Genomic DNA, 13309 nt, shown 5'->3' on the forward strand with positions numbered 1-13309 from the left:
GGAGATGGCCCAGGGCGCGAAGGGCGGCGGCGGCGGCGGGGACCGGCTGGGTCGGCGGGGGGGTTTTGAAGCCGCCCCGGCCCCACCCAGGAAGCGCACGGGGCGGGAGGGCGGGCGGCCCCAGGGGAGGGTATGGGGGGGCTGGGCCACAGTCCTCATCTCGCGTGGGCGGGCTCCGAGGGGGGTCCCTTCAGCCCTGGGGGAAAGGGGGCGGGCACCCCGGCTCCGCCCCGCAAACAGGGTGCTGCCTCCTGGCGGCCAAGAGCCACCAAAGCGGGTGATCCAGATGCGCTGTGGCTTTGCGGGCGGTGTGGGTCACCAGAGAAAGAGGACCAGGGGGAGAAGGCTTAATCCGCGGGATGAGACACAGGGGAGCCGACCAGAGAAGGGGGACCCAGAACGGGAGGAGAGTGTGAGGCTGGGACACAGGGTAGGGGAAGAGGGTCTGTCAAGTTGGGGGCCTCGGGAGGGTGTCAGTGGGAGGAGGTGGCAACAGGACACCTGAGGGATGGAAGGGTCAGGAGGCAGACACCTGTAAGAATTGCTCTCCTTTACTGAGCACCTCCCATGTGGCTAAGCAGCCTCTTGTCACCCAACATCCTGCGACCCCATACATTTACTGTCCCCAATTTACAGATAGGGAAACTGGGCCCAGAGGTCCTAGCAAGGACAGGAGTCCTTAGCTGGGGTCCAGCTCTGACGGTCTCCTGACCACTGTGCCTCACTGGGTGTCCAGGGTGTGGATGGTGGTGGCACTGGAGACAGGGTCCCTCAGCACTCAACGCCATAGCGGTCGAAGTTGCGAAGCAGCAGGCTGATCTCCAGGTGCACGGTGCCACCAGCAGCTGTGTGCAGGCGATAGCGGTCGGCCCCACTGTAGATGGTGTCCCCATGCAGCAGCTGTGGCCCACCACCCACGAAAGCCCGTGCCAGCTGCTCTCGCCAACTGCCCAGGGGCCGCCACGTGGGGCAGGCCAGCTGGTGTGTGCCCGGGCTGCTGGGCACATGGCAAAATCCATAGCCTGCAAGCTGGCAGCGGCCAAAGCTGTCCTGGGACCACACCTGGAAATGGAGCCGGGGCCAGCCTGCAGGAAAGCAGGGAGAAGGGAAAGGAGGGATGGGTGGAGACCAGACTCCTGCTCCTGATTCCCCGCTCCCTGATACTCACCAGAGACCCCAGGCCCAGTCCTTTCCTCTCTGGGTTTTTGTCCCAGGGTTTCCAACCCAGCCTCCTTTCTAGACTCCCACCCTCTCATCTATTCCCACACAACTGCCAGAGATCTTTCCAAATCCATGTTACTCCCCTGCTAAGGATCCTTCCATAGCTCCCCAGTGCCCTCAGTATAAAGTTCAACCTCTTCAACATTCAAGGGCCTTCTAATCAGACCTCTGCTGAATTTCCTTTCTGTGTTATCCTCCTCCATGACCCAATGTCAGGGCAGCCCATTGCTCCTCCAGTCCCCAGGTAACCATTGTGGTCCTTGTCAGGGTCACCTCCTGCCTTCCTTCCTCATGTCCCTGCCCTGCTCTCTTTGGACCCAGGGCCTTCTTTCTTGCCCCTCTCTAATCCACCTTCCACCTGGCATCTGGAAGCATCTTTCCTTCCATAGCTTTGCCCATGTCCTCAGAACACAGTTCAGCTCCTCAGTCTAGTAGTCAAAGCCCTTGGAGATCCAGCCCCATCTCATCTCATGGTGACCCCTTCCCCTGTGCTAGGCCCTGTTCTAGCTAGCTGGGGACACGGCGGACATGAACATGGATGGCAGACAAAAATTCCTGCCCCCGTAAAGCTGATATCCTAGACAACAAATGTAGTAAATAAGCAAATTATAGGTTAGATCGGATGGTAATTGCTGTGGAGAAAAACAGAGCTGGGTAGGGTGAGGGTGGGGATACCGCTGTAGAAGGGGATCAAGGAAGCTTCACTAAGAAGGTGACATTTGGCCGGGCGCGGTGGCTCAAGCCTGTAATCCCAGCACTTTGGGAGGCCGAGACGGGTGGATCACGAGGTCAGGAGATCGAGACCATCCTGGCTAACACAGTGAAACCCCGTCTCTACTAAAAAAATACAAAAAACTAGCCGGGCGAGGTGGCGGGCGCCTGTAGTCCCAGCTACTCGGGAGGCTGAGGCAGGAGAATGGCGTAAACCCGGGAGGCGGAGCTTGCAGTGAGCTGAGATCCGGCCACTGCACTCCAGCCTGGGCGACAGAGCGAGACTCTGCCTCAAAAAAAAAAAAAAAAAAAAAAAAAGAGAAGGTGACATTTAAGCAAATGCTAAAAGGAAGGAAGGGAGTAGGCCATGTGGCCATCTAGAGGAAGAGTGTTCCCAGCCAGAGGGAAGAGCAAGTGCCAAGGCCCTGAGAGGGCAGTGTCTGGTGGGGACGGCATGGCTGGAGCCCCGACAAAGAGTGTGCCTGGTGGGGATAGCATGGCTAGAGCAGAATGAGGTGGGGAGAAGGGAAGGAGGTGCCAGCCAGGTTGTGGAGAGCCTTGTGATGCATGCTAAGACTTTGGCTTTTACCCTGAGTGAGATGGGGACGACTGGAGGGTTCTGACCAGAGCGGAGATGGGACCTTAGGTATTCACAGAGTTCCAGCTGCATGTGGGGTGCAGATTAGCGGGGGTTCGGGAAGGGGGCCCCACAGACAAGATTCCTGTCATAGTCCAGGTGAGAGATGAACTTGGACAGATCAAGGTGCTGGGCGAGAAAAGGGTGAGAAGTGGGATTTAGGGTGTATTTCAAAAGTAGAGGCAGTAAGATTTCCTAATGGACAAAATGGGGGCCTGAGAAAAGAGAAAGCAAGGCTGATGCCACCACTGGGGAACCGGAGGCCCCAAGAGCTGAAAGGTTAGAGCTGCCCACCTCACCCACACAGCACCGGAAAGTTTTTCTTTCCCCAGCTCCAGCTTAAAGGACAGAAAGATTATTTAAGAGTGAAATCTCAGCCAGGCGCAGTGGCTCATACCTATAATCCCAGCACTTTGGGAGGCCGAGGCAGGCGGATCACCTGAGGTCAGGAGTTCGAGACCAGCCTGACCACCATGGTGAAATGCCATCTCTACTTAAAAAAAAAAAAAAAAAAAAGGCAAAAATTAGCCAGGTATGGTAGAACACAGCTGTAGTCCCAGCTACTCATGACGCTGAGGCAGGAGAATTGCTTGAACCCAGGAGGCAGAGGTTGCAGTGAGCTGAGATCTTGCCACTGCACTCCAGCCTGGGTAACAGAGTGAGACTGTCTCAAAAAAAAAAAACAAACAAAAAAGTGAAATCTCACTTGTCCATCACCTGCTCTGGCTCCCAAGTACCTTCAGGAGATGGCCTCAGCTCCTCAGCCTGGCACTCAAGGTCCTGCATGGCCTGTCCCCTGCTACCTTTCCCTGCTGCCGTCCCACTCTCCCTCAGTCCGCTAGACGCCCTTGGTTCATTCTCCCCTTTGAGTCTTCCACATGTAGCTCCCTCTGCCTAGAACCTTCTTCTATCCCTCTGCCTTATTAGCTCCACTGGCCCTTCACAGCAAAGCGCAGAAGCCCCCTCCTCCAGGAAGCCCTCTCTGACCTCCCTGACAGAGTCAGGCACTTCCTCTGGGCTCCCACGGCCTCTCCAAATTGCCTATCTTAGTCCTGCCCACTCTGAGGTGCCACTGTCTGGAGAGAGGTGTGTCCCCTCCATAGGATGGTGAACTCTGTGAGGAGAAGGCTAAGGGGCACTGCCTTGATCCCCAGTGTCTCTCTGGCATCACCCAACACAGGCTGGACACAGGGCAGGCACCAGGTAAACATTCTTTATATTGGTGAAATATACGGCACATTTACCTAGGCAATTTCTCAGAATCGACTCATCTTCAGGAACCCACATTTCCTACCAAAAGGTTTTCTGATGCCGCTCCTCTCCCAGTACTGATTTCCCCTTTGAGCAGCGGCTCTACTTTCAAGCAGAGGAACCCTTCCTGGAGAAACAGCCCTTGCCTCTCTCAGACCCTGCCTCCCGGCTTCCTCTTTATTGGAAACTCTCTTTACTTGAAACTCTCTTTACTCTCTTTTATTGGAAAGTCTCTTTACTTGAATGCCACCTTCCCTCCCACCCTGACCCCCACCTTCCCATCTCCCGCACCACCCTGGCCTCTGCCCTAATCCTACAAACTTGGGATCGCCTATTGAGCAGGCCTGGGAAAGCCTTAGCTCAGCCTCTCTCGGGCCAGACTTGGCTGCAAAAGGGACCCACGTGGTATGGGGAGCAGGGACAGGTCTTGGTGTTCCCAGACCCAGGGGCCTCAGAGGCTACCCGTCCCCCTCTCTCAGCCTGGCCCCGGGACCAGGTGTGGTACCCACCTTGAAGACCTTTGGTGGCGAAGTGCAGATCGATGGGGTGGGACCAGTAGGCCATGTCCCCTATCTGGGGGGTGTCCACCTGCGTTTGGCCCTCCCGCACGCCTGACAGGAGCTTCCACGCTGCCCCTGCAGTGACAGTGGGGACATAGAGGGGTGGGAGGCAGCCACTGGGAAGGGGATGCCGCTGTGGCTATAGGACTGTTTCTCTGTGGCATCTACTGGTAGGGGTTATGAAGCGTGGACTCTGGAACCAAGTATCTGGGTTCAAATCCTGGCACTACCTCTTCCTGCCTCTGCAACCTTGGGCAAGTCATCTATGACTTGGTCTCCCCATCTATAAAACGGGCTGAGTAATAATGCATTCCCCATTGTCTTCATTTGTTTTCTGTTACTCTTAATATCCGAAACTGGGTAATTTACAAAGAAAAGGAATTTCTATCACACAGTTAGGGGAGACTGACCAAGGTGGAGGGGCCCCATCTGGTAAGAGCCTTCTTGCTGGGGGGACTCTCTGAAGAGTCCCAAGGCTAGTGTGTTAACATGCCACTCACGTCTCTCTCTCATTTTATAAAGCCACCAGTTCCTCTCCCATGATAACCCACTAATCCATTAACCCATTAATCCATGAATGGATAATGAGCATAGTGAGCACGGGATAAGTCTTCAATATCATTTTATTACTATTCTCACCCCACATTTACAAGCCTAGTCCAAGGATTAAGACGAGGCCAAGGGTACCCTCCAGGAGCAATCCTGAAACACACATAACAATTTCGATCCTACTGAGGGGTGATAATGATAGCTAAAATGCACTGAGTGGTCGGACACAGTGGCTCACACCTGTAATCCCAGCACTTTGGGAGGCCAAGGCAGGCAGATCGTTTGAGTCCAGGAGTTCAAGACCAGCCTGGCCAACATGGCAAAACCCCATCTCTACAAATAATATAAAAATTAAGGCTGAGCACGGTGAGCATGGTGGCTCATGGCTGTAATCCCAGCACTTTAGGAGGCTGAGGCGGGCAGATCACCTAAGGTCAGGAGTTCAAGACCAGTCTGGCCAACATGGCAAAACCTCGTCTCTACTAAAAATACAAAAATTAGTCTGGAGTGGTGGCAGGTGCTGGTAATCTCAGGTACTTAGGAGGCTGAGGCACAAGAATCGCTTGAATCTGGGAGGGAAAAGTTGCAGTGAGCCAAGATTGCACCATTGCACTTCAGCTAGTGTGACAGAGTAAGATTCCATCTCAAAAAATGAACAAACAAGCCGGGCGCAGTGACTCACACCTGTAATCCCAGCACTTTGGGAGGTTGAGGTGGGCAGATCACCTGAGGTCAGGAGTTTGAGACCAGCCTGGCCAACATGGCGAAACCCCATCTCTACTGAAAATACAAAAACTAGGATGGGTGCGGTGGCTCATGCCTGTAATCCTAGCACTTTGGGAAGCCAGGGCAGGTGGATCACTTGAGGTCAGGGGTTCGAGACCAGCCTGGCCAAAATGGTGAAACTCCGTCTCTACTGAACACACACACACACACACACACACACACACAAATTAGCCCCAGGTATGGTGGCGCATGCCTATAATCCCAGCTACTCGGGAGGCTGAGGCAGGAGAATCGCTTGAATCCAGGAGGTGGAGGTTCCAGTAAGCTGAGATCGCACCACCGCACCCCAGCCTGGGCAACAGAGAAAGACTCTGTCTCAAAAACAAACAAACAAACAAACAAAAACCCAAGCCACACCAAGCCACGCAAAGAATATAAAAATTAGCCAGGTATAGCAGCTCATGCCTGTAGTCCCAGCTACTTAGGAGGCCAACGTGGGAGGATCACCTGAGCCCAAGGAGGTTGAGGCTGCAGTGAGCCATGATCGTGCCACTGCACTCCAGCCTGAGCAACAGAGTGAGCCCCTGTCTCAAAAAAAAAAAAAAAAAAATCAAAGAAAGAAAGAAAATGTACCGAGTATAGCAGGGTGTGGTGGCTCACGCCTATAATCCCAGCACTTTGGGAGGCCGAGGCAGGCAGATCACGAGGTCAAGAGATCGAGACCATCCTGGCCAACATTCTGAAACCCTGTCTCTACTTAAAAAAAACAACAATTAGCTGGGCATGGTGGCGCACGCCCGTAGTCCTAGCTACTCAAGAGGCTGAGGCAGGAGAATCGCTTGAACCCAGGAGGCGGCGGTTGCAGTGAGCCAAGATGTTCCCATTGCACTCCAGCATGGGCAACAAGAGTGAAACTCCATCTCAAAAAAAAAATAAGAAAATACACCGAGTACTTACTAAATCCCAGATGCTATGCTAAGCACTTTAGGCAATGCATTCATTTAATCCACCCTCTAGGACTCTTAATTCCCTCCTCACTCCCCAGTTTACACTCTCCACCATGGCCCACATGGCCTGGCTCTTGCTCCCGTCCCTGAGTTCATCTCCCATCACTTTCCCTCTCCCTCATCACCCTCTGGCCTCACTGTCCCACTTCTATCTTCCCACCTCAGGGCCTCTGCACTGGCTGTTCCCTCTGCCTAGAAAGCTCTGCTCCTGGATGTCCCCATCCCTAGCTTTTGTTTTCATCCTTCAGGGCCCAGCTCAAGTGCCACTTCCACAGAGGGCTTCTCCCTGACCCTCTTCTCCAAACACTAGTTTCTGTCACATCATTTCTTTTCATCCTAGCACTTACCACTGTCTGTAATCACAGTGCTTTTTTTTTTTTTTTTTTTTTGAGGAGGGGGAGACAAGATCTCCCTCTGTCACCCAGGCTGGAGTGCAGTGGCACAATCACAGCTCACTGCAACCTCGACCTCCCAGGATCAAGCAATCCTCCCACCTCAACCTCCCAAGTAGTTGGGACCACAGGCACACATCACTATGCTCTGCTAATTTTTTATTTCTTTGTAGAGACGGGGGGTCTCACTATGTTGCCCAGGCTGGTCTCAAACTCCTGGGCTCAAGTGATCCTCCTGCTCCAGTCTCCCAAAGTGCTGGCATTACAGGGGTGAGTCACCACACCCAGCTGCACTCGTTTATCTGTTTCTTTTCTTTTCTTTTTTTTTTTTTTGAGACAGAGTTTTGCTCCTGTTGCCCAAGCTGGAGTGCAATGGCACCATCTCGGCTCACTGCAACCTCCGCCTCCCGGGTTCAAGTGATTCTCCTGCCCCAGCCTCCCGAGTAGCTGGGATTACAGGCACATGCCACCATGCCCAGCTAATTCTTTTGCATTTTTAGTAGAAATGGAGTTTCACCATGTTAGCCAGGCTGGTCTCAAACTCCTGACTTCAGGTGATCTGCCTTTCTCAGCCTCCCAAAGTGCTGGGATTACAGGCATGAGCCACCGTGCCTGGCCTGTTTATTTATTTTCTGTCTCCCCTGCCATATGGCCCAGGAAAACAGGGACCTTGCACACTGCTGGATCTCTAAGACCACAAACCCAGCTCTTGGTATACAGAAGGTGCTCAATAAATGTTTCTTGGACAAATTAGTGATCCTAGGAGGTAGGAACTAATATAATTCCCATTTAACAAGTAAAGAAATAGGCTCTGAGAGGGTAAGTTCATGAACATTTATTGAGCACCTGCTGTGTGCCAAGCACTGTTTTCCATGCTGGTGACATAGCTGTGACTACAGCAGACCAAGGTCCCATCATGGAACTGGATTCAGACTCAGCTCTAACTGCAGAGCCCAAGCCTTTCATCCAACTGCCTCAGTATTCTTGGCTGGGTCAACACCCCCAGCAACTCCCTGAAATAATAAAAATCAGGTTAGTCATTACTCCCTTCTGGGTTGAGTGAGGGAAGCACCAGGCCCTCAGTCAGGCTGCTTAAAAGCAAGATTTCCCAACATCCCTATGAAGAACAAATGAGGAAACTGAGGCTCCAAGAGGGGACGGCATCTGCCCAGGGTCACAGAGAAGGTGAGTGGTGGGGTGGAACCTGGAAACCAAGTCTGACTTCAGAGTCTGCCTCTCTTCCATCAACTGGAGGGTCCCGATTTCCTGGGAATCTCAACTTCCACCTCACTTACCTGTAGAATCAAAAAGGACCAGAGGCCAGGGGCCGTGGGTCACACCTGTACTCCCAGCACTTTGGGAGGTCTAGGCGGGCGGATCACCTTAAGGCCAGCCTGGCCAACATGATGAAACACCATCTCTACTAAAAATACAAAAATTAGCTGGGTGTGGTGGCGGGCGCCTGTAATCCCAGCTACTCGGGAGGCTGAGGCAGGAGAATCACTTGAATCCAGGAGGCAGAGACTGCAGTGAGCCGAGATCGTGCCACTGCACTCCAGCCTGGCGACAAGAGTGAGACTCTGTCTCAAAAAAAAAAAAAGAAAAAAAAAGGCCAAGCGCGGTGGCTCACGCCTGTAATCCCAGCACTTTGGGAGGCCAAGACAGGTGGATCACGAGGTCAGAGATCGAGACCATCCTGGCTAACACAGTGAAACCCTGTCTCTTACTAAAAATACAAAAAGAAAATTAGCCGGGCATGGTGGCGGGTGCCTGTAGTCCCAGCTACATGGGAGGCTGAGGCAGGAGAATGGCGTGAACCTGGGAGGCGGAGCTTGAAGTGAGCCAAGATTGTGCCACTGCACTCCAGCCTGGGCAACAGAGCGAGACTCCATCTCAAAAAAAAAAAAAAAAAAAGGGACTAGGACTCAGGCCTGAAGACATGATAATGCCAAATGGCCACATCTGTTTCATGGACATTTATCTGTGCCAGGCAACAACATACCCCAGGCTTTACAAACAAGACCCCATCAAAGTCTTGTATGAGCCAGGCAAACACTGAATGGGCACTTCATATTCCAGCCCTATTCCTATTCTAAGTGCTGTTGATATTTGTTTAGTACTCATGACAACTTCAACAGGTAAATATTTCTGTTACTCTCATTGTACAAACAGAGAAGTCGAGGTGAAGAGAAGTGCCCAAGGTCACATAATCAGCCCAAGGGTGCATTAACAAGCAATAACTGGTTTTGAACCCAGGCAGTCTGTGCTCTTAACCTCAAACCTGTGCCGCTTCTTGGCTGCTATTAGCTTCACTTTCAGACAAGGAAACTGAGGCTCAGAGAGGTCAAGTCCAAAGGTCTCCAATTAATAGATGGGAGAGTTAGTATTTAAATCCAGATCTGGCAGCCCATGGCCCTAACCATTACACTATACCATGACTCTATAGGGCCTCAGTTGGGGAAGCATGAACAAAATTACTTTCCTGGGATGTGGTGGCTCATGTTTTTAATCCAAGCACTTTGAGAAGCTGAAGCGGATGGACTGCTTGAGCCCAGGAGTTTGAGACCAGCCTGGGCAACAAAGCGAGACCCTGTCTCTACAAAAAATTAAAAAATTAGCCACACTTGGTGGTGCGTGCCTGTAGGCCCAGCTTCTCAGGAGGCTGAGGCGGGAGGATCACTAGAGCCCAAGAGTTCCAGGCTGCAGTGAGCTATGATCACACCACCTTACTCCAGCCTGGGCGACAGAGAGAGACCCTGTCCGTAGCCCCCGCACAAACAAAAATACAGATGGGAGCTTGAGACTCATGTGGACAGGGTGTGGGCTAAGCCTGGAGTACAGAGAGCTGATGGAAGATGAGTTTAAGGGGCTGCGTTAATGGGTCGAGGAAGGAGCATGCAGCCTCTAGGCTAGGGGTCTTGGTGTGGAAATGAACCAGGCCTGGGGGAATACCTGTGTGAATGCCCCACTTGCAGAAGAGGCTACTTTCCGAGAAACCGCTGGCCCCCACGATCTGCCCGATCACGTGCACCTCAGCCATGGCCCTGGGAGGGGAAAAAATATAATCACAACCCTGTGAGGTAAGTGTATTATCTCCCTTTGACAGGAGGGGAAACTGAGGCCCAGCAAGTAAAGGGTAGTACTAGGATTCCAAGCTAGCTTCGTCACACCCCTGAGGCTGACGTCTTGACCACAGATCCTAATTGCCAACCCATGAAAGCCTGGAAAAAATGGGGGGACCCTTGTCTGGGGAACCAGCATTTAACTCTGCGAGGTCTAAAATATCCTCTTTGGGTTCAGGTCGGCGGAAAGCCCCCACACGACGAGGGGACTATGGCTCCGCCCACGAGCGCAAAAGACCCGCCTTCCGCGTCAAGTCAGCCACCCCGCTTCCCTCCCCCAGCAAGCTCCATAAGGCGCATGCGTTGAGTTCCGGGCCGACTTAGCCACGCCTCTAAGCGCAGCGCATGCGTTATTCCTACCTTAGCGCACTTAACGGTTAGGAGGGGCGAAAGTGGCAACGGGGATTGTAGTTCATGGGGTTGAGTTGATTCGTTTTTCTCTCCGCGGGCGCCTACCAGGCCTGGCTCGCGCCTTTCCCAGGACCTTCCTGGCTGCGAGAGATGGAAGCCGCGATACTTCCGCGTCCGCGCTGGTTTTGGGTTCTGTGGTTGTTGCTGGGGCAACAGCAGGCTCCTCCCCTGGCTTTGTACTCGCCCTCCGCGCCACTGATTGGTGCTAGGCGTCCCCGGGAGGCGGGGTGAACCTGTGATGGACATTTTCCTCCTCTCGCTCCATTTTGGGAAAATAGCGTCTCTCCAGCTACGGCAAGGGGTTCCGCCATTTTGGGCGTGGCTAGGAAGCTGCCATGTTGAGTGTGGCTGAGGAAGTTTGAGTGTCTCCCAGATGTGCTCTTTACCAAAAACGCAAATCCGTAACTGCTCTGTGCTGCGGACCCCACCGAAGAGCTTTCCGGGATCACAAATCAGAGATTGAACCACGACCAAGGAGGAATTCCTTCCAGGACCTCGTGTACATCCCCTACCTTGTAACTGGAAAACAAAGCAAAAAAATCACTCCTCATTCACAGAGAGTGGAGAAATTGGGGAGTGGGTTCTGCTTCCGTTTTAGAGTTCCCCTAGGTTTTTCAAGGACAAGGAAGGAAGTTGGACTTCTACCAAGCTACTGCCAAGTTCACTGTTAAACTGCTTGAGTCTGAGCAAGGAGCCGTTGGGGTAGCGAAGAGAAATGAGGAACTGGGATCCCCTTATTTGCAGAAAATCCTCTTTTCTATTGATTGATTTCTCAATCAAGAAATGGAGATGTCCCTGGATGCCATCATAGATGCCATCATTTCCCACATCAAGCCAGTCATCAGGTCCCATCAAGACTTCCATAAAAGGGTCGCACTGTGTAACCCAGGCTGGAGTACGGTGGCTTGATCACAGCTCACTGCAGCCTCTTAACTCCTGGGTTCAAGGGATCCTCCTACCTTAGCCTCCCATGTAGCTGGCATCACACACATGCGCCACCACGGCTGGCTAAATCTTTTGTTTTTGTTTTTGTTTTCTTTTTTTTTTAAGAGATGGAGTCCTGCTGTGTTGCCCAGTCTTGTCTTGACCTCCTGGGCTCTAGCTAGCTTCCCAGTTTGCTCTCCCATACTGCCGGGATTACAGACCTGAGCCACCCAGCCAGGCCAATAGACACAAGTATTTAAAAGCTACCCTTGGCTAGGCTCATGACTGTATTCCTAGCCCTTTGGAAGGCTGAGGCGGGAAGAGCTCTTGAGGCCAGAAGGTCGAATATAGTGAGACCCCCATCTCTACAAAAATAAAAAAACAAAATAATGCATATATCAACTAGTGAAATATTCCATTGAATTGTTTAATATAAATGTTATCCTATTGAAATGTTGCCCCCTCCTTATAATTTTGGATTTTTGTGAGGTTTTTTTTTTTTTGTTTGTTTGTTTGTTTTGAGATGGAGCCTCGCCCTGTCGCCCAGGCTGGAGTACAGTGGTGTGATCTCAGCTTACTGCAACCTCTGCCTCCTGGTTCAAGCAATTTTCCTGCCTCAGCCTCCCGAGTAGCTGGGACTACAGGCGCGCACCACCACACCCAGCTAATTTTGTATTTTTAGTAGAGATGGGTTTTTTGTATCTTTCTAGATGCTGTGTGGGTGAGGTAAACAGCTCTAATCTTTCAGCTCTTGGGGCCCCTGGTCCCCTAGTGGTGGCACCAGCCTTGCTCTCTCTTTTCTCAAGCCCCCATTTTGTCCATCAGGAAATCTTACTGCCTCTACTTTTGAGATACATCCTAAAACCCACTTCTCACCTCTTTGTCGCCCAGCACCTCGATCTGTCCAAGTTCATCTATCACCTAGACTATGACAGGGACCTTGTCTCTGGGGTCTCCTTTCCCAACCCTCCTAGTCTGCACCCCACATACATCTGGAACCCTGTGAACCCCTAAGTCAGGTCCCATCTGCTCAGACCCCTGTAGTGGTCCCCATTTCACTCAGGCTAAAAGCCAAAGTGTTACCATGCCTGACAAGGCTCTCCACAACCTGGCTGGCACCTCCTGCCTCCATTTTGTATTTTTAGTAGAGATGGGGTTTCGCCATGTTGGCCAGGCTGGTCTCAAACTCCTGACCTCAGGTGATACACCCACTTTGGTCTCCCAAAGTGCTGAGATTACAGGCATGAGCCACTGCTCCCGGCTGGGGTCTTCATTCTGAAGGCTCCCATATATACATGTTAAATAAGAGAAAAAAAAAATTATTGTCAACCATAAATAACGAGATTCAGAAAATATGATTGAGGCCGGATTCAGTGGTTCATGCCCGTAATCCCAGCACTTCGGAAGGCCAAGACGTGTGGATACGCTGAGATCAGGAGTTCGAGACCTGCCTGGTCAACATATAATGAAACCCCGTCTTTACTAAAGATATCAAAACTAGATGGGTTTGGTGGCACACGCCCGTAGTGTCAGCTACTTGGGAAGCTGAGGCAGAAGAATCACTTGAACCTGGGAGGCGGTAGTTGCAGTGAGCCGAGATCACACCACTGCACTTCGGCCTGGGCGACAGAGCAAGACTTCTACTGTCAAAAAAGAAAAAAAGTCCGGGCACAGTGGCTCACGCCTGTAATCCCAGCACTTTGGGAGGCAGAGGCAGGTGGATCACCTGAGGTCAGGAGTTCGAGATCAGCCTGGGCAACACAGTGAAACCCCGTCTCTACTAAAAATACAAAATTAA

The 13309-nt window shown here is 52.1% G+C and overlaps 1 protein-coding gene across 1 annotated transcript; it reads right to left on the reverse strand.

The window, feature by feature from the left end:
• Window positions 1–531: 531 nt before the first annotated feature.
• Window positions 532–11199, reverse strand: B9D2 (B9 domain containing 2). Its single transcript, XM_017882726.1, has 4 exons — window positions 10537–11199; window positions 10007–10098; window positions 4330–4455; window positions 532–1085 (listed from the first exon to the last, which is right to left on the reverse strand). The coding sequence occupies exons 2-4, from the start codon at window positions 10092–10094 to the stop codon at window positions 772–774; spliced, it is 528 nt and encodes a 175-aa protein (XP_017738215.1). The 5' UTR covers window positions 10095–10098; window positions 10537–11199; the 3' UTR covers window positions 532–771.
• Window positions 11200–13309: the final 2110 nt, after the last annotated feature.

Source organism: Rhinopithecus bieti, unplaced genomic scaffold (genome assembly GCF_001698545.2).
Source record: "Rhinopithecus bieti isolate Rb0 unplaced genomic scaffold, ASM169854v2 scaffold_13621, whole genome shotgun sequence".
NCBI lineage: Eukaryota > Metazoa > Chordata > Mammalia > Primates > Cercopithecidae > Rhinopithecus > Rhinopithecus bieti.

Bases quoted from the DNA above. Each gene is read 5' to 3' on its own strand.
- B9D2 (XM_017882726.1), bottom strand. From the start codon at position 10,094: ATGGCTGAGGTGCACGTGATCGGGCAGATCGTGGGGGCCAGCGGTTTC. The intron at 4,456-10,006 runs GTATTCCCCCAG...CTGTCACTGCAG, and splicing joins CAAGTGGGGCATTCACACAG to GGGCAGCGTGGAAGCTCCTG. The intron at 1,086-4,329 runs GTGGGTACCACA...GCTTTCCTGCAG, and splicing joins CGCCACCAAAGGTCTTCAAG to GCTGGCCCCGGCTCCATTTC.